The sequence below is a fragment of the Pogona vitticeps genome, chromosome 2, assembly GCF_051106095.1.
Source record: "Pogona vitticeps strain Pit_001003342236 chromosome 2, PviZW2.1, whole genome shotgun sequence".
Classification (NCBI taxonomy): Eukaryota; Metazoa; Chordata; class Lepidosauria; order Squamata; family Agamidae; genus Pogona; species Pogona vitticeps.
Window position 1 is genome coordinate 76,872,537 of NC_135784.1, and position 21,517 is coordinate 76,894,053.

Consider the following 21,517-nt stretch of genomic DNA (forward strand, 5'->3'; position numbering starts at 1 on the left):
ATTCTTGGTACATTCCTGGGCATCTTGTTCAATGGCGTCATCATTCTACTAACAATCAGAAACAAATTTCTCAGGATTCCTATCAATTATGCTGTCGTGAATTTGTCCGTCGCAGACATGTTCAGCATAGTAATTGGACTTTGTCCTGCCATGGATGTAAACCTCCAAGGATATTATTTCCAAAGCAAGGCATTCTGCACCATCCAAGGTTTCTGTCTTACTTTGTTCGGTAAGTGTTTGCTCCCCACCTCATCTAGATTGGCAGGTGTTATTTCTAATGTGATTTCTGCTGCATACATAATAGAATCGTCTATCTGCACTAGTTACATTTAGACACACAAAATTCCATGCTGCAAATATAAATAGAAATCAATTATTAGACATAGCAAAGATAATCTGTCTTCAGCTATGCGGGGGTGGGGGCAGTCAGTCAGACTGAGATCAGAATTGCTGCTGCTTTTTTGCTTTGCAAAAGAAAAAGTAATAAGCAGAAACAGTTTGTTCACATTTGTTCCAGTTTAAGATATAGGATTCTGTGGTGGCTGCTAGACCCCATTGTGGGACAGACGGCATGGCAACTGGTTCTGGGTGGATCCAGGAACAAAAGTGATTGTTCAGTCATTCATGCATATATACACAATCACACACCACCCCCTGCCCAAAGGCAGGCCAATATTCCAATGGGAGATACAGAAATATACATACAGGCTCTCTGTATCTGTGAGAAGCAGGCAGCATAAGGGTAGCCTTAGCTCAGGGTGGGGCAGTGTCCCACTTTCCCTAAATGATGAGCCAGCTCTGAGACTGTTGTTAAAAAGCCTAGCAATGTAGATGGGTCCTAGGAGAGGTGACAGCTGCCATGTGGCTGAGAGCTTTTCAGTTTATAAAAGCAATAAGTGGAAACTGGCTAAGAAAGGATAAAGTGGTGAACTTTCCTTAGGAGGCAGAATTACAACATCTCTACAAGGGGCAGCAGTGCAAACTGTGAACCCTCACCATACTGAATAAATTACTAACCAGGATCCAGAATGTGGTTCTTGGGAAAGATGTGGAAGTGTGTGGTAGCTTCTCAACACCAGTTTTCTAGGTGAGATGGATTATCCAGATATTTCATCTGGTTTTATCAGACATTTCTGCAACATTCAATATGATCAACCTTCTAGACCAGGTTTCTGAGATTGGACTTATAGGGACACTTCTGTAGTGATCTCAGTTCTTCCTGAATGAGTTCAGAAGGTGCTGCCAGTGGCTTCTAAGGCTCTCAAAGCTCTGTTCTTGTCCTTCATACTGTTCAACATTTACATGGAACTACTATGTAGACGTGGCTGCTGCGAGTTAAACTGCAGAGGCAAAGAGGCAGTCACAAAAGCAGCAAAACCAGGGAGCTGGACAGGGGACAGATTGGATTTGTCTTCAGCGTGGAAGGGATTGTCACTCTCGAATTGGCTTTCTCAGCCACACTAGGCGCTGTTTCAAGACCTCCATACAGAGCATGTTACCATAGTCTCTCGAGACTGAAAGATGCCTAACCACATGGGGATGCCTTTGATTAGAAAGTGATTAGAAAGTTCCCTTGGCCCAACAGGCTAAGGACCTAGAGTTGAGAGAAGCCTGCCATAAGACATACAAGGCCTACTTGTTATAACAGTTTTCCTGACTAGCAGTCTTTTCCCAGTAACAGTTAAACATGCTGGTTATGGTCTATACAAATCTTATATGGCTTGAATCCAAGCTATCTGAAGGATTGTCCTCTCATTTGATCCTGCCAAAAAGGTAGCATATGAGATAGACAGACAGGAGTTTTGGTATTTTAGTTTCAAATTTGGGGAATTCCCCGAATATGTATGTATGTACAGCCTTCTTCAGTGAGGTGCCCTCCAGACATGTTTTACTTCACCTTCCATGATCCTCCATCATTGGCCATGTTAGCTGGAGCTGATGGTAACTGCAGACAAAAATATTTGGGGAGTATGAGATGGGAAAGATGGCTCTAAGGAAACGTGTCACATTATGTAACCTGGTTGTCAGATAGTGTGGAAAGGAAATCTACACCTGATTTTCACAAAATTGTTCCATTCCTTGAAAGTGAATGGTTTGGATAGGTTTCTAATGGAAGAAGAGGTTCTCACAAACTAATGTCAGAGTAAGAGGGAGGAAAAGGTCACAGCACCAGTATCCTTGCTTTTGGCAGCTTCCTTGTGAACATGTCTAGTGCTCTGTGGTCTGAAACTAATTCAGAATTGAAAGATCTTCCTGTTAAAACCTAGAAGAAACAAAAAGAGCTAGTCTCATTATATGGACAGAAAGCCTCAAGAAATGTCTTTTGTAGGGAAAGAGGAGATAACAGAAGGGCAGATCAATCGACTGGATTACCAGACAGTTCTCTTGCTGAGAGGCCTGGTATTTGACACCTCCCTCCTTGACCAGCTGGCTTATATTGTCAAGCTGACACCCACCCTTCCCATCAGTTACCTCAGTCACTCAACGTGCCTCTTTTATTTCACTTCACAAAGCACTAAAACTTACATTGTATCATGGCTATAGACTATGATACAGGAAATTGCCATTCAAATCTAATCTCTGCTATCAACATACTAGACGTTCTTAGGCAAATCATTCTCTCTGAGCTCCTCATCTGCCACGTCAACCACACATGCAGTTCGTCAAAATTAGTGACCTAATGTACGTGAAGTGATTTCAACAATGAGTAGTCTACAAGTCTTGTTGCTCTGCTTGGCCTCTGATAAGGCATTGCCTTAACAACCAAGAGTCTTGTGGCGGCTTAAAGATGAACAAGGTTTGTTTGGCACCACTCCTTCACATGCATAAAATATACTCTCGTAGAAGGGTATTCAATTATTTAAATGTATCTCTTCCGAGGCTACACTCCATGTATTTGAGGAAGTGGGCCATAGTTCACAAAACACAAAAAGTGTCAAGTCACCACAGGATTCTTTGCTTTTTGGTGCAACAGACTAAAACAGACTACGGCCTTAAAAATATATATATCAGACCTAATTTTCCTGAGTCCCATCAGGCAAAAATCTGGCAAGAGGATAATGATGATGACAATGATGATGCTGATCATCATCTTAAAACTGCAAAGGTGGAAGAGACCCTATGGAGGGATGACTTGGAGTGTGTCTACTTATGCAATTAAGTGAGGGAATGGCAGGGCAGTGTTCCATGAGGAATCATTTCATCCTGTCATAATAAAAAAGGCTTCTTATCTTTCCTGGCCCTGCTATGGGCAGGAGAAAGGGATATTTTCTCAAGGTCTTGCCACTCTCACAAGCAAATTTGGAGTGGCTGAGAGAGAAGACATCCTTGGTGGCGAATCCCAAGTTTTAGAATTTCCTGCCAAGGATGACTGTTACATCAATAAATGTCTTCATTATGGCCGCATCATAGAAAGGTTTCAGACTGTGTTTTCCCAGGAAGCCAATACACATGCATGACTATGTCCTCTTCCTGCTATAGGGCTAGTGGCCCTTTGGTCAGCCGTGGCATGTGCTGTGGAGAGATACCTAGTGGTGTGCAGGCCATTCAAAGCCATCAAGTTTGGGAAGAAACATGCTATCCTGGCCCTCTTGTTCGTCTGGTTCTGGTCTACGATGTGGACTCTTCCACCACTTTTCGGCTGGAGCAGCTATGACATGGAAGGCATTGCCTCAAACTGTGCCCTTGCATGGCACACAGAAGGCTGGAAGAGTCGCAGTTACCACCTCTCTCTGTTCATTTGCTGTTTCCTGGTTCCTTTCACTCTTATCTTCTTGTCATACGGCAAACTCATCTGCACTCTGAGGAAGGTAAGTCAACTACCCTGGTTTCATGTAACAGACAATAGTTCACTTTTAAAGAGTGTGTCCAGATTGGCCCTTCTGGTGCAGGCTGGTTCAGGCTAGTGCCATTTAGACAGGTTCATTTGAGGTGGTGGGGGAGGAGCAATACACACTTGTCCCATCCAAATGGCCAGAAAAACCTATTCCTGGTATCCTGAAGTGGCAGGTTTGTGCAAAGCCAGAGTTATGGGGAAAGGAAATGACAGTGGGTTCAAGTATGGCTCAGAAAGGCAGGCAGCAGAGTCAGAGAAAGAGAGAGAAAAAAGAGAGAGAAAAGCCATACATGGAAATACAAGGGACAAAAAAACAGCTGATCACTGGTTGAAAGCAGACAGACTCCCATCTGCCCTTTTTGCTACACCAGGTTTGGAGGGGGGAGGGAGGGAGGGAGGAAGAGACCGAGAGAAAGGAGTGGGTAACCCAGAAAAGGAGGAATGTGCCATCACCCACCAACCCCTCCATCACACCGATGGAGAAAAAAAGAAAGGGATGCCCCCCTTTTGCACCTGATATTGTCCCTACCCACCATATTAGGCTCACTATAAGCTGGATATTTATTTATTTATAGTATTTAATTTATGCCCCACTCAACTAATGGTGAACCACTACTCTGGGAGGGGGGGCTACACAAAATTAAACATGGTTATAGAAACAAAATAAAAACAACAATCTTAAGAAAAAAAACATCACAACCCAACAAAACCTAATTATATAATATGACCTGATGGGACATCACATGCACACAACAGAAGTTATATTAATTTAGAAGTAATATAAAAAAAACACAGCAAAGCCTACGTGCTGCATGAACATTAAAAGTAGAGGACAAAACAAAAAGTAGCATGACACAATTCATATATCTTGAACTGTAAAAATATCACAAGACTACTAAGAGAAATTTAGATTACAAATTAAAAGTTATCAGAAAATTAAAACTTCTACAACCACCAAATATTTTTAGGACTCCTTCACTAACTTATAAATCTTCCTTCATTCCTCTTGAGCGTAGAGCAAATTAAACAGGACTAAATATTTAAAATTTTGGCTGCATTCCATGAATGAGTTTCTAGCCTATAAAAGTTTATGCTCTGGTCAGATTAGCCTCAAAGATGCTACTTGGCTGAGACTTTAAAAACAGTTAGACCTATTGAGTTTCTTAAAGATACAGTAACAGCATAATTCAATGCATGTCTCCTTAAAAAAATCCTTTGAAGCAAATTAGATTTATTCCCAACTTGGCCTCTCCCAATTTGAAGAGACCCTTCTCCAGCAGGCAGAGGCAAAGAGGCAGCCCCGAAAGCAGCAAAATCAGGGAGCTGGACAGATTGCATTTGTCTTCAATGTCACTCTCGAATTGGCCTTCTCAGCCACACTAGACGCTGTTCCAAGTCTTCCATACAGAGCACATTTATCATAGTTTTTCAAGACTGAAGGACGCCTACTTTGAGAGCCTTATGCAATATTACCAGCACTAGGCAACATATGGAAGATCAGATGGGCAGTTACGCCGATGGGTCCCTTGAAAAGGTTTGTTCCCCAGTTTCTCATTAAAGCTGCAGCCTTATTGCTTCCCATGAACAGGACTGATGTTTGCGCAGGTACTCTACAGCAACCATGTCGCTTAGCAACCTTGGGAATGGCACCCCCACACCGGGTAACAATACCTTGACCACACTTTGTGATGTCACTTTTCATCAACTTTATAAAGTCTCCAGCAGAGACTTTAGGTAGAGTCATCATGTCCTCAACAGAGGAAAGCAGCTTGGCAACAACTCCTGAAAACCAAGAAGTGGAAAAGACAGAAGACATTTCCTCCAACAAAACAACTGGGGTGAGGAAGTCAAATCTATTTCACTGGACTGAGTAGGATGCTTCTGACATAGAGGTGGTTGAGGAAAGTTTTCTTCCAAGTACTCCTTTTAAAAATCTGCTTGTATGTTTCCTGAAACATCCTATTGGGCATCCTAAAATATACCTTTGTTTTTTGGATCCTAAAGGGCTGCTTTAACAGCCTGATTTCATTGCAGAAGTACCAAAAACATCTGCAATGAAGTGGTAACTTCTAAAAACCAAAAAGTGCAAAAAGCAGAATAGCTTTCCTCCAACAAAACATCAGGTGAAGTATTCTAATAGTTTGGAGACTGAAATAGGTGGCGGGGAAGGATCACCAGTGAGCATAAGTTACAACATCTCTGAAGAAGATATGAAATTGGAGGCATGACACCATAATCAGAAATGGAGGATGAAAGGCAGCTTCATTCAGCACTTTGTCAGTGGCTTGTGTTTAGGAAAGAAAAACTCCGACTTCAAACCCCAACTGAAGCGCCGCCATCATCCTCCATGCCGTGAACGAGCAGGCTGGGTAGGTGGGACTCGTTAGCCTGGGAAGGCAGCCCATCTAGGAGAAGGAAAACTCCGATTTCAAACCTCCACTGCCTTGTGGCTATATCCACTCATGGAAAAGGCTTCAGGAGTTAACCTCGAGGCAAAATCCGGAGCCAAAATCCGGAGGCAGTTCGTGTCATTCTGTCAACTGTGATGTGGAGAGGGGAGATTTGCTGGTTGGGTAACAGCCTGTCTTCCATATTATTTTACCCAGGCTTCGTGCCCTGGAGAGGACACTCCAGCTTTGCGCACAGCATCAAAACACTAGACGCTGTTCCAAGTCCTCCATACATAGCACGTTACCATAATCTCTAGAGACTAAAGGATGCCTATGAATGGTGTATATATAGGATTTTACCTTAAAAACAAAAGCACTATAGGTCTACTTGCACAATACATTGTATTTATGAGTTTTCAAAATTATTCTTGGTCCCACAAATTATTGTGTGGCAAAATGCAGTGCCTGGATTTGAAATTTTAAAAAATAACATTTTACTTGTTAGTCATTAATTCTTAAGAGCAAAATGTTGCTGGTTACTCCTAATTAATGGGGAATGCATTATTGAAGTGTTACTGTCAACAGACTTTAAATTTTTTTTTTTTAAAAAAATCACTACCAACCTACCTCACACTATCATTTCTGCAACAATGACTGAACACTCCAGTCTGTGGGGAAAGAAGTGGCCTCAAAACAGGGAAAAAGTAACAAGCATTATATAATGTCGTTACACACTGTTGCTGAGCTCAGGACAAATGCCATGAGCGAAGTGGGTGGCCATGGCTGTCTCCAGCAGCAATTCCTTAATTGTGGAAGTGAGATGTTACGATAAAAGGAAAGAAAGAATTTGTGATATAGGAAATTGAAAATTCTATGGGGTTAGGCTGGAGGCCACTGTGCAGTGTTCCTGTGGAATGTAAAAGGCATGGGCTCTTTTACTTGAGCCTTTCACTGATAAAGACTGACACTCAGGGAAAAATGTCCTGTTCAACAATCCAGCCAAGTACAGTGTACTTATTTACGAAAGTGTTACACTGTAAACAGTCTCCACGGGCCGGAGAAGAAACCTCCTGGCATATGGGTCCCTTTGCATGTCAAGGACCTAGATAGAGCTGAGGCAACAGGTTGAAGTGGCTGCAGTCCGTTTGTATGTCTGTTTCATTTTTAGGCTGCCTTTCTCATGATAGGAGGACCCAAGGCGGCTCACAGTATTCAAAATAATAGAATTGAAATCATAGTAACCATAAAATATATACACTAATTAAAATACAATGGAATAATAAAAAGCCAGGAAACATTTTAAACCATCTCAACTTGAAAAAGGCGTGTCGGGATTCAATCATGATTGTTAAAAGCCTGCCTGAAAAGGTGGTCTTCCGCTGTCAGCGGAAGGATAAAAGGGAGAGGGGCCAGCCTGTTCTCCCGAGGGGAGAGCACGCCACAGTCCAGGCAAACCTGAAAAAAAGCTGTTGCTTCACTTAAGAGGAAAAGGCAAAAGAGAAACCTCAGCTATGAAGCACTGGGGAGATGGCATAGGCTTAGGAGACATTAAAAACTGTCCCAGCACAATCAAAACATCTGAGGGAGAGACATCGGCCAGATGGCGGTGAGTTGCAGCTATTTATAGGCACATTATTCCAAGGGATGCTGAGAATCCTTGGCGCAGCAGCATTGTCCTTGCAGCTGCCACTGCGAACCATCCTTTATGGCTGTCCCCAGGCCCTCCTCTGCCACTTCTCCACCTCCAGAACTCACACGGCCATCACTTTAGGCAAAAAGCTTGAAGACGCAAGGTGAGGAAGGACAGCCAGGAAGAGAGAAAGGTTGTTAGCCTCCGAGCCCTTTAGTGTAGCCAGACTCTTGAGATGCAAATTGATAAAGTTATTTTCCAGAGATTGAAAAGGAAACACCATAGGCCAAGATGTGGTCTTAAAATATAAAATAAATAGATGGCTTGTTTGCCTGTCTTTACATCTTGGGAAATCTGGGGACTGGCATGAATCTCCTAATAGCCTCAGAGACAAGCTAAATGTGACAAAATCACACCCATGACATCAAATGTAGGACAAATGTAGGAATAGTGAGATGGGTAGATTTGAAGGGTTATAGGGCTAGGAGGCCAGGAAATCCTGACCCCTCTCCCTGTTAGTGGCTTTGACACCTACCGTGAACTCCACATTCTTTTCCCTTTCACCTTGGCTGTGGTTGCAGAATCATAAAATAATGGAGCTGGAAGGGGGTGGTAAAGCTGTCGAACCCAACACCCACCCTCCCTTACCTCAAGGCAGGAGTCCAAATCAAAGTAGATATGACAGATGACTATCTAGCTTTCTCTTGAATGCATCCAGTGTTGGAGAGATCAGTACATCTTGAGGTAATTGGTTCCATTGTCTTACTACTTGAACAGTATGTTTTTCCTAATATTCAACTGAAATGTGGCTTCCTGTAATGTGAACCCATTATTACACATCCTGCTTTCTGGAATTTGAGAACAGATCCTGCCCCTCCTCTGTATGACAACTGTTCAAGTATTGCTGTCATATCTCCCCTCTTTTCTCAAGGCTAGACATACTGAGTTCTTTCTATCTTTCCTCACAGGGCTTAGTTTCCAGTTCCGTGATCATCCTTGTTGCCCTTCTCTGAATCTGTTCCAATTTGTTGGCATCTTTCTTGGAGTGCAGTGTCCAGAACTGGACACAGAACTCAAGATGAGACCTAACCAGTGCCAAATAGAGGGGAACTAGTACCTCACAGGATTTGGAAACTATACTTCTATTAATGCAGCCTAAAATAATATTGGCCTTTTTTGCAGCTGCATCACACTGCTCATACTCAGCTTGTGATCTACAATTATTTCAAGATTGTTCTTGCATGTAGAATTACTGAACTAAGTACCCTTCATCTTGTAACAGATTATAGGGTCTCCAAAAGGGCACAGGGTATGTTAGTCCTGATTGGTAAACCCTTTATTGGGGGGAAGGGACTGGTTTTCGAAGGCTTCTGCACATCTCTCATATACACAAAGGGCCAGTACTGTGGGATATTCTGCCTCAGATAGAAAGCCTTATCTGGTATTGATGGAGGGAGAAGGAAAAAGTGATGTCATTTGCTGCTCTGTGCCCAAAGGCAAATTGTTTTAGACCAATCCTATATATACAGTATATATATATACGTATGTATAAATACGTGCATGTGTGCACACACATACATGAGGCAGCATTCAAATTGGCACCTTCCAGCCTTGGCTAGAAGTGTCACAGTACACAGTATTTCCTTCTACCTCTTCATTTCTATAAGACATAACAGATTGAGCAGTAAACCAGAGGGCTGAAAATGGATAATAAACAATGCTATAGTGGCATTAGAGGAACACATGAATCTTCCTTACACTTCTCATGATAAATCAGACTCCTGCAGCTTCACAGTCTTTGTTTACTCAAAGAGACAAGAGCTCATCAAGATCTTGGGCAGAGTCCCGACTCTGTTCTTGCGTGAGAGCTTTTTATCTAGGGATACCAGAGAATGTATCAGGAATTGTTTGCAAGCAAATCATGTGACCCACTACTGAGCTATGGATCCTCCTAAATACAGTACATTGGCATGAAGGAAGTATCCTAGACCATGAATGGAAAAAAGAAATGTTTAAAAACCATAAATGTCTAGGTATCAAGAGCACAAGCTTTTCTCATCTTTAATTAATTAAATTATTAATCACATGCTGTCAAATCAGTTCCAACTTATGGCAACCTTTTCCAGGTTTTTCAAGGTATGGGGTATAGTATTCAGAAGTTATCATTCCCTTCTTTTAGAAGTGCTCTGGGATTGTGTTGTGCAGCTTGTCCAAGGATAGCCTGATTCTTTCTCCCAGGGGTAAAAGTGGGGAATCAAATTCCCAGCCTTTGGCTCTGCAGCCAGATGGCCAACTCACTGAGCTACCTGGCCAGTCTCCCCTTTGTGATAATGCTTTCTTTCTTTGATGAATGGCTTCCAGGACGTATAGTCTGTCCTTTGAAGTTTGAATTCACTTCCAAAGGCTGCCTCAACCACATCTCTGCAATGTTAACATTCTTCATTTCTAATGTCTCTTTCTGGCCCTGGCTAGACATTCTGTGGCACAGTTGTGAAAGGTTTCTACAATTTATTTTACACACCATGCACACATACAAAAACAGTGGGGAAACACAGAGAAGCCCCAATAATGTTTTTTTCCCATCGGCATACTAGTCCCAGCCAATGTAACTCAATTGGGAGAAAAATACTGCATGCTGTTTTTTGATAATCTGTGATACAGAGAAATGGAAATAGCAAGCCCTGCTCCCCCACTACATTGGCTTTATTCAGCAGAGATGATGGGGTTAAAATATACAAGCAGTGCATGTTAAATCTTAGCCCCAGTCTGTCCCTGTTAACATTATGGCAAGTGTACACTGGAATTCTTACCAAGTCAGAAAATTCTCATCCACTCTGAATTCATCCAACAAAAGTTTTGTGTTTTATTTTGTTTTCCTAATCCATGAAAATTATGTTAACACCAAAGTTATTGAAACAAGGAGAGAAACAAGAAAAACATATTCTGCTCTTTTGTAACCTGTTTTCTTCTCTTTTCTAGGTGGCAAAAAGTGGTGTGGTCCAAAGCACTTCAACTCAGCGGGCTGAGTCTCAGGTGACCAAGACAGCTGTCATTATGATTCTGGCCTTCCTTCTCACCTGGATGCCTTATGCTGCCTTTGCTCTGACCAAAGTGGTGAAGCCAGAAGTGACCATGGACCATTACCTGCAGAGCATCCCTATGTACATGGCTAAAACAGGCACCATCTACAACCCAGTGGTTCACATCTGTCTAAATAAGCAGGTAAATCTCTTCTTGCCTGCTCTGTAGTGTAGAATTCCTCTTCACTTTTCAGATGAGGTCTATTTAAGGGAAAAAGATGCAACCTACTTCAGCTTGGATTAGAACATTGTTTTTCAATTATTCCATTTGTCAAGTCCATAGACTCCTCCTTTTCCAAACAAGGAATAAAATGGCAATACCTCCTTGTACAAACTGTGAATTCAAAATGAATAAGAAATCCACTTTTCTGCCAGACCTATACAACCAGAATAATCATCAGGAGGCTAATTTTTTTACATTCATGATCAATGTCCTGGGTTAGGTTAGCGCTGTTTTCTCAAGCTGCCGATAGCATTGCTTTGGAATTTTGATACCTTCAAAGACCATTTATTCCATCTCACTCATTTTCCATCCCCTGCAAAGGTTGACTCTGTTGCCATCATTAGAGTTTGGCCACATATTAGGCCATACTTTAGCAGCAAGGTGTCTGGCTGTAATAATGCAAAGAATGGGTCCAGGAACAAGGCTGTCTATCATTATACAAACTTTTACACCGGCCAATGGGGTGGCCTGTTTTAAATCTAGAGAAAGAATCCTCCCCAACTGCTTATTTGCATACTGCTAAAACATTAGCACATATCAATAAATGACACCGATATTGTGTTTTCCCCACTACTGGGAGAGGAAATGGGAGTACCTGAGGAAACTGTGCCAATTTTTGTCTTGGTAGTGCAGAAACAGGGAAAGGTTGGCCCTCCAGATGCTTTGTATGTCAACTTCAGCATGAAAGTTGTTTATGGGGACTGTGAGAGCTGAAGTCCAAAAAACTGAAAGGCCTGGCATTCCTCAGCCTTGAAGCAGGGTACTGTATATTGGTAGTAATCTGATATTCCCATGTTGCTTCTGTTCCACATAAGATTATTCTAAGGCATACTTCTCCCTGTTTTGCAGTACAGAGAAAAAGTTCTATCCTCCTTACCACGCCGACAGAAACGTGCACTCCTGCCTGCTAAGTTCAAGGAGCCAAACAGTTTCATTACAGCTCTCAAAAGACTGCAAGGGAACCAACTCAGCTGCAATACAAACAAGATAGCCCCTCAGGGTGAAATGAACATCAGCAGGAACCTCCTCTTGCCAAACATGAAATATCCAGATGACTCCTCCTCCTCCTCCTCCTCCTAGTCCCATCCGCCAATGTCCATTCCCAGTTACTTTCTGGTCCAACATGGCTCCTTCACTTCACACACCCGTATTAAGGGGAATGCCATAGGAATCCCACAGCGAACCTTCAACGGAGCTGGGCCTCAGCAGGAGCACAACTTAGCTACCAAGATTAAAATGGACTGGTAATACATGTCGATATACCATAGATATTATTAATAGGAAGTGAGTGTAATTAAAAGCTTAATTGCATTATACTTGTCTGTGAGTATGTTGAATAACCGGATGTGCAGCTAGGAAATGTAGTAACAGGAGAAACATCAATGCGCTTATATTCAGTCCTGGGGCAGAAGAAGATTGGCATGTGCTGATGCTGCACACATGTACAGCCAAGAAACGAGCCTGACAACCTTGGCTCCAAGGGATTTGGGATGTTGTTCTCATGCCAAGGTTATTTGATGAGACAGAGGCAAACCTGATACCTTTGCATTACCAAAGCTAGCTAGCCAACCCCCACCGCCTCTCACACAATGAAGCGCTGGCTTTGGAGGGCATTATTGCATCTTGCATTGTGTCACATGCTGCTATTTTGAGCTGGAAGCTGTCAGGACCATATTTGGGAAACTATTGCATGGCAAGAGAGTGCTGAAGGTCAGCAATGACAAAAGGCTCCCAACGAAGGTAGTGTTTCCTAATTACCCATGGATATGGGAGGAAAAAGCTATTTAGTCTTACAATTTATTTTAAGGTGGTTTTCTCTTTAGGCAAAGAGCCTTCTCTAATTTAATGGAAAACCCTACAGAAAATGTTTAACTGGAGGTAACAGAGGGATCATAAAGCCACTGTGTGTGTCTTGTGCATATTAATCATCAGGTCCGTCTGCAGATATGAAACTCCATCAGCTTTAAAAAATCCATACCTATTGTACCATGGTTAAGACCAAGTTTAAATTTCAAGAACACAAGAGGACAGAAAGCAGAGCAGAAATTTTTCACTTTAGAGTGAGATATGAAGTGTACAGCTAGGCTTTCTACCAGGAAATACCTGTAAATTTAGGCAGGCTTTTCATAAATGATATTGAGAGAGGGTCTTTTAATGGATAGGTGCTGTACTCTTCCAATGTTAAAGTTGTTGTGGTAAACTGCCTTTCAGGAAGTAAAACAGAATATAAAAGAAATAAACATCTGAATGAATCCGTTATTAAAAAAATCAGGTCCAGAGTAATAAAAACTATTCTTATTCCAATAAGTGAACTAGGTAGTCATTTAAAATGAACAACCCTTCCTGGTGCCATTCCAGGGCAGTATTTATTGCATGTACGGTAAGTATTTGAGGACAAAGCCAAGTGGTGTGAGATTCAGGAAAAATGCTAGAATTGCTCCTTTGATAATGGAAGAGCTACTTCTTTCAAATCTCGTATCTATACTACTTCAAACATCCCATTTCCAAGGTCTTCCCAACTAAGATGATGTTCAGGATTGGGCTGGTAAGGAAGGAAAGCTTCACAGGAAAGCTAGAAGCAAAGCCTTCACATTCCTTAAGACTGGATTAATTATGACCAATTCTTATGTACATAAAACAGTAACTGCACCTGTTCCAAGGCTCTAGTTGTCATAAGAAAGCACTTATCAGTGGCCATGGTGGCTAGGGTGCTCTTCAAGCTGTAGTCTGAAAAAAATAATTCTTCCCATTTTCACTCAGCTTCAGAGTTGGAAAATGGGTTAAGGGCAACTGAAGTGGTCAAAGGAAAAGACAAGGAAGTGGTATCATAATGTAGGTTTCCAACGTAGTTGGGTACAAATATTCTTCTCTAACTCATCTGATGGGATTGCAGATAGGTCTGAGAAATACTTCTTCACATAAGAAGTTCACTACAGCATGAAGTGACAATAATCACCAAATCAAGGGCTTACTCAAGGGCTATTTCCCATAACATGGAATCTGGTTAATAAGAACCAGTATCCTATCTGAACACTAGATGCTAAAAACTTAAAGAGCAGTGTTTCTGCTATTAAGAGCTACTATTTCTACTATTAAGGGCTAGAAGTTTCCCAGAAGCACATGGCTGGTCACCAAGGTTCCCTGTAAGTCGCACGTGTATGCATGTGACTCCCCCTCCCTCCACACAGCCCCTTTGGTTCTGGTTGCGTCAGAACCACATGCATGCAGGGAGGACAGCGGTGTGTATGCAGGGAAAGGTTGCATGTGAGAGGCGGAACCCCGCCCAGCGGTGCTGAAAATTAAGAGGGCATGTTGCTGGTCACTCTTGGCAGAATGCTGGTCTAGGCAACTGTTTGCAAAGAACTGACCTCTGGCTTGCAGAATTGCAAATACGAGATCACCAGGACAGAGGTGGAGCACTTATGCTTTGCATTTTTCAATGAGACAGTGATTTGCTCCAACAGACTCTCGTTTAGTTCTGTAATGGATTATCACAGCAAGATGAGAAACTGGTGGTCCTCCAGATGTTGCTGGTCTGCAACTGTCATCAGCTCTATCCAGTACAGCTAACAGGTAAAGAATGACTATAGTCCACTAGTACAGCATTCTTAGGAGCTACCAGTTGTTCACATATGACCTATAGGCAGCTAACAATTGATACTGTTCAGGCAAATGACCAAATTATGATCTTAAAATTGTTGGTACAGATTTCCCACAAAATTCTTCTATCTCAGGTTTTCCTTTCAGTATTGCAAGTACAAAAGACACCACCTTCTGGACAAATGGTATTACAACAATGAATCCACTGATTATAATTCATATGCATAAGAAACACTGGAAAAAACACCCCCACAATAAATGGAAGTTATGAACTCAACTGCTTTAGCATCAGTTGGATCTTGCCAGCCTATTTTTCCCCAGTCTCATACTTTTCAGATCCATAGCCCACTCCAATATAGTGTATGTAGCCACTCCTGTCTGCATGCAATTTCCTGGAGTATTTTAATATAAGAAAATATAGTATATGGTGACTAAAGCAGAACTGATAAGCCTGTTTCAGTGCTTTAGTACAGTCAAAACAGGAAGCTCAACACTCACGTTGTTACAACACACTCAACTTTATTTATACAAAACTCCTTGAGTGAAAATTAACAATCAGAGGAAAAACTGCACCAGGCCAGTCAGTCCCATTCAAAGGCGAGCTAGTTGGTCATTTAGCATTTTTAGCATTATTGGCCCGCATTTTTTTCAGCCCTTTTTTGTTGTGTTTCTTTGCAAAGCGCATGTTCCTCAGGAACTTGGGGTCAACCTAGAAGAAAATGAAATACAAAGATTATTTGCTTCCAAAATTCACTGGCTGCCAAGGTTCCTGCTAAGCTGGGCACGTGTGTGCACAACTCCGCTTTCTTCCATGCAGATGTCTTCCTTTTCCACGCAGCGATTGTGTTAGGTTCAAGTCACAACAGAACCCAAAGCACAGGGGAGATATGTTGCATGCGCAAGAGGGGGAGGCCCATGCAGCAGGGCTGAAAATTAGACCATACATTGCTGGCTGCATATGCTTTAGTACTGATGACTGTGAAGGGACAACAGTGAATGAGATTTGAAGATATTATGAGATAGAGTAGCTATTACAGGACAACAGCCCTGATCTTTCTGCTTTCTCATTACCCCTCCTCCATGACCTGCTGTATCCTCTTCTCTTTTACTTTTTTGTTCTATTTCTGAATGCCTGACTTTGTAAACAGCACCACAGGGAAACACAGTTTTTACTGCAACTGTGAATATTGGCAATAAAAGAGTATATTAGATATTCAGATTTGCAGCTCTTCTAACAGTTCTGACTTCAGTGGAATTTACAATAAAACGCCTCTTAGCTAAAAAAAAGTCAAGGTGATCTTCATGAAGAGATGACATGGGAACAATCCAGGGCACACAAGTGTGCACTTGCAAGGCCTGACTACAGCAGAAGACTGTCACTAAGCAAGAGACACAAGAAATTCAAGTTTACAAATATGCCAAGCAGGATAGCAGAGCCAGTGTACTGTACTGGCAGGAGCACTGTATTGGGAAGTCCAGGTTCTAGCTCTCAATGAGTTAAAAAAACTCACTTGAAGACTAGTAGTGTCTCAGTCTGATCTACTTCACTGGGTTCTTGTGAGGACAAAACAGGGAGAAGAGCTATACGTGCTGCCCTCATTTAAGAGCAAAGGAAAGATAGGATATAAATGTGGATTTTAAGCTGCCCTGTGTCCCTCAAGAGAAAGGTGGGATATACAGTAAATAAGAGTAATTAAAAAAGCAGAACTATTAGTTAATATCAACAGTAAAAACTATATGGAGGAAGCAACATAGCCCAAGTCACAAGAATGTTGCTTGTACTGGTAGTGAAAAATGCATCTTCTGCACATCTGGAATTTCTAAAAACCACGCCAACCTTGACCAAATGGTTCCACCAAGATTATTTTTCTGTCATCTAACCAAATTGTGCATAAAACTCTGTTCAGAAATCAATACACACACAGACGATTCTTTGCCCATTTGACCATGATTGCAACAAAATTCTCCACTTCTGAGATTTGAAATCAGAGAAAAAACAATTATGTTCACTAGAGAAGAGAAAGACCTATCACCAATGTCTCTATTTGAGACATAGTAATTTGCAAGTCTTGGAGAAAAGAAGGAAATCTGAGCAAAGCAATGACAGAAGATAGACTGGCTAAGGTGAGTTTGTCCCTCAGCAATAGACAGCAATTGTTACTGTTCTTGCCTCTTGAAGCAAACAGGGGGAGAAAAACCCAATATCTAGGATTTGCTAAGATACGTAAAATTTTTACATCCTGTTAACATGAAATATAAAACACAGGTTGGAGTTTTTAGCATCCATATGTGACAATAGATCAAATCCAATACTTAAGAGTTGTCATGCATTCATTGTCACTCATGTTATGCACCCTTTTAAGGTCTTGCATCAGAATGCAAGGTCTACACAAAGCAGCTGTCAGTGAGCAGATACAGCTATCAATGAGATAAAAAGAATTTAACTCACCCCCTTCAGAGATTCATATCTATGTGATCTGGGTTTCTTAATCCCATTTCTATGCCACTTGCGAGCTGTTCAAGGGAAAAAAATAATTTGAGATAAGGCCTGCTGATACTGTATATTTATGTTTCTGTATTAATTTTATGTGCATACTCAACCAAAATGAGAAATTGAACCTTTACATATTTCTGTTTTAAAGCACTGCAAGCTTTTACCTAAGAAGTACCTACTTAAAATCTTGAGTTGGCAATACACTTAAGTAGACAAGTACTCACTTAAGTAGGCAAGTAGTGTCCTCATGACAGGTCCACAATTTTGTTCACCATTAGGTTTCTACCTCTTTTTGATGGGCCTAACAAAGCAACCATTGTGTGTAAGCTTTTTGAGCTGCAAGGGTGCTGTATCCTCCTTACCCAGCACCAGTCAGTTGAGCACAAATTTCTGCCATTGCCTTCCTCCAGTGAATTCCCACACCTTCTAAACCAGTTGAAGGTAGGTGTGCTACTACTTTGGCTTGGAGCACCACTAATTCCAAGTCCTTCAGAGGGAAGGATAGTTTTGATAATTAGCACCATTAATACTGAGATTGAAAGACTGGCAGAGAAGGTGATAGCTATGACCATTGTGGTATGTGTACTCCTCTTTTTACTTCAAAGCTGTGAAAGAGGAAACTTTCAGATACTGCTCTGTTTAAGATAACATCCTGAAATTGCAGGAAAGAAATGCTTCGTCTTCTCAGCTTGAAGACGAGGGAGGCATTATATCTGACTCTTCATTGTGTCTCAAATATGTTTGTCTCCAATGTTCATAATGGTGTAAACAATACTTGATTTCTTGGGGACAGTTACAGCTCACACTACCTACTCTGGCTAATGATCAACACAATACAAAATTGGTAGACGTCTGATATACAAAGTACTTAAACAACCATAGAAATGCTATTACTGAATGAAAAACCCATGCATTTCCCCCACTTAGCAAAAGAAATGGCAACATGAGGTTGTAAAACGTATTCAGTTGTCGTGACCCAGAAGCAAACTTAAAGATCCATTGCTCTTTCAAGGACGTATGCTTAAAATTGAGCTGAGCATCTATTTTCACCTGGAGTAAAAAGCATCACACCTTGATACATAAATAGGATGCTATATGGAGGCCAATACAATTCTAACAACTTTCTTGCATATCTGTTTAGAGCTCAGTTTTAACTTTTTGCCAACAATGTAACTTTTCCATCACTCTTGACAAGTCCGATATAGAACTAAGTCCAATACAGCTTAGTGAATTGAAAGCACCTGATGCAGAACCTGGGGTCAGGAGTTTGATTCCACAGTATACCTCCTAGGAAAACAGCCAACCTGTGTAGCCTTCAGCAAGCTGTGTAGTACCATAGCACCCCAGAAGCAAAAACTGGTAAATCATCTCAGAATACTTTATACATAGAAAACCCTACCAAGGATCCTACGCTGGATTAGACTTGGTTGCACACTATTATTTTTGTTATACAGCACATCATCCTGTCTCAAAAATAAATAGTGTGCCAAGTATGGAGCGCTTAACACCATATCTGAAAAGGGGATGGCCGCTCTGAATGCTACATTATTCTGAGTCTTATTTTAAAAGTTGGCTTAACAAGGTCATCACCTTGATAAGAAATGTGGATTTCAAGCGTGCAATGTAGCCTCCTATATGCCTTTATTACAAATGGAATTCACTGATGTCATTCAATCAAATGTTCCCTGGTTATCTGAAAAGCAAGTGCACATGTCACTGCTGAAGGAGACCATTACAAACATGACAGATGATTTGCACATGAAGATGACCTGCAGGGTTGTGGAAGGACTCAAACAACAAGGGCTCTTATGATCATCAGGGCCAACACCCAATATTTATGCTCATCACAAGGCAAGGTGACGAGTGTCCATCCTTCCCAAAGGGTGGTTAAAGCACCATAATTACTGATTAAGTGGTAAACAGCTGTACACAAAATGAATATTATTTAACACTTTTTCTGCATACTCAGGTAGGAATTGGTAATAATTAAATGATTACAACATAAAACCACATTTGATTGATTTTTACTTCCAAATCCCCATATAAACTTACACTGGTTGTGCGTGGTATGATTCTTGGACTTGGCCATGGCTCAAACCTGTGGAAATGAATGAAGATCAAAAGCACTCATCACAAATACACCCAGAATTTGCCTACTACAGAAGTTTTTAAAGTTAAAAAAATACTGTCATATAATACTCCAAATCAACTTTTAAAGAAATGTTTTATTGAATCAAATCAGATGCTTTCGAGGAGGTACAAGGAAAGTTAAATTCCACTGAACAAAATAGGCTTTACTTCAAATTACACTAACACAGGACAACACTGGTAAAGATCTACAGCAACTGAGAATGGAAGTTCTACTTAACTACAGCCGCCTAGAGTGGTCCTTTGGTCCAGATAGGCGGGGTATAAATTAAATAAATAAAATAAAATACAGTGACTAACAGAATTGCTGACAGAAGCATCCTCCACATATTCCTGAAATCTTCTCTACCACTCATCTAACTACTAGACGCTATTGCATGCTAAGGTAGCAAATTCAAAGCAAGAACAGATTCTCTTTCATATCGTGTAAGGGCGGTTTACTACCTTAACCAACAAAACATAACCTACGTGCCACATAGAACCGCCGTTTAAAGGCCCACCAAGAAAAGCTTTCGAAGAGCTAAAAGCCACAGTGGGTCATTTTCAGAATGCGTGACTTCATCCCCACCTCCCCCATTTGTCCGCCTCTTTTCTCCTCCTTCTACTCTCCCCTCACAAGAGAACCCAACTTCACCCCTTCACCTTCTTCAACCAGAAAGAAAGGTACAGCCTTCTCAAAAGCCTTTTCAGCGCCTCCTTTATGGGCTCCTTGACGCGACAACGCTTTCGCGGGAAAGGATGGAGACCGATTACGAGAATAATCTCTCACCTGGACCTCCTCGAACCAGCAGGCCAAAACCGGAAGAGAAAGGGCATTCGCAAAGCATTTCGGGAAGTCAGAAGCCAGAGCCATAGAGACTGCCAGAGACGGAACCAGGCATCCGGCGTTTTTATATGTCCGGCTGGAAACGCAAGCTGCAGTCATAAGTGTTCCGTTCAGAGACAAAAAAAGAGGAAGTCTTTTTTTATTCAATATTTTATAGACAGTTTATTCGTCTGTTTTGCTGCTTGCTTCTTTTTCCTCAGGGACTTTAGAAATAGTCTAATATTTAAAGAAATGCCATGTTGTTATTTGAGATAACAGGGTGTTCCCATAAAAAGCTATGCTGGTATCTTTGAAGATCTCTAGTCTTTTACTATGAATTCTTTGTAAGAGACTAGAGATCTTCAGAGATACCAGAAAAGCTTTTAATGGGAACACCATGTTATATCAAATAACAACATGGCATTTCTTTAAATATTAGACTATTCTAATAGTATATTCATTGCCTTCTTCTATAGCATGGTATAGGAATTCTCATATTGATGGGCAGATTTTTCGAGGTGACAGGCTGGTCCAGATCCACGAAATCTGTCCTGCCTTCTTTTATTAATAACTGAAGATTTTGTTCTAAAATGCACTGTGCTTGGAAGGTGTCCCTCACTCTGAAGGTGGTATCCTCTTCTTTTGAATTTGAATGGAATCTAAGTATTATGATTAAGTACACATGCCAACATCTGATTTAAGAAAACTGGCACATGTTAAGTGCTGACTAGCAACAATGTGAAGAACCCTGGGAAATTTTCCCTGGAACATTATTGTTGTTGTTGTTGTTGTTGTTGTTGTTGTTGTTGTTGTTGTTGTTGTTGTTGTTGTTGTTGTTGTTGTTGTTGTTGTTGTTGTTGTTGTTGTTGTTGTTGTGTTTGTTTTGTTTTGTTTTGTTTTGTTTTGTTTTGTTTTGTTTTGTTTTGTTTTGTTTTGTTTTGTTTTGTTTTGTTTTGTTTGTTGTATTGAAGACATATAGTTTCTCTATAATGTTCCTTGTAACATGATGCAAGGCATTATATCTTGTAAGCTTGCCTCTTCAGAGAGCAAACTGGCATACTTACTACAATCCATATGAGGTGATACAGCATTGCTTGGGAAAATTATGAACTTTCAAAAAGTATTTATTTACGGTTATACTTCCAAGGCAAAAAGGTTGGTTATCATTATAGTTCCAATTTTAAAAAGTAACTTCCTCATTTTTTAAAACTAACAAAAGCAGGATTCTTTTATTAAAATCATCTGAATGCTATAAGCAGTTGGCCTGTAGTACAATTGACATTCTTCTCATTATTGTGTCAACCAAGAAGAG

At 41.1% G+C, this 21,517-nt stretch overlaps 1 protein-coding gene across 2 annotated transcripts; it reads right to left on the bottom strand.

The window, feature by feature from the left end:
• Positions 1 to 15,257: 15,257 nt before the first annotated feature.
• RPL29 (ribosomal protein L29) lies at positions 15,258 to 20,360 on the bottom strand. Of its 2 annotated transcripts, none has more exons than XM_072989772.2 (4): positions 20,170 to 20,360; positions 19,305 to 19,350; positions 17,208 to 17,272; positions 15,258 to 15,467 (listed from the first exon to the last, which is right to left on the bottom strand). In XM_072989772.2, the coding sequence occupies exons 2-4, from the start codon at positions 19,339 to 19,341 to the stop codon at positions 15,369 to 15,371; spliced, it is 201 nt and encodes a 66-aa protein (XP_072845873.1). In that variant the 5' UTR covers positions 19,342 to 19,350; positions 20,170 to 20,360; the 3' UTR covers positions 15,258 to 15,368. The 2 variants fall into 2 exon arrangements, with proteins under 2 accessions (XP_072845873.1, XP_072845874.1); XM_072989773.2 differs by having other exon boundaries at positions 20,043 to 20,238.
• Between the last annotated feature and the right edge of the window lie 1,157 nt (positions 20,361 to 21,517).

What these genes read in the sequence shown, in the direction of transcription:
- RPL29 (XM_072989772.2), bottom strand. Translation starts at nt 19,341, where the DNA reads ATGGCCAAGTCCAAGAATCATACCACGCACAACCAGT. An exon ending in TCATACCACGCACAACCAGT is followed by an intron (nt 17,273 to 19,304) that starts GTAAGTTTATAT and finishes TCCCTTGAACAG; the next exon opens with CTCGCAAGTGGCATAGAAAT. An exon ending in GATATGAATCTCTGAAGGGG is followed by an intron (nt 15,468 to 17,207) that starts GTGAGTTAAATT and finishes ATTTTCTTCTAG; the next exon opens with GTTGACCCCAAGTTCCTGAG.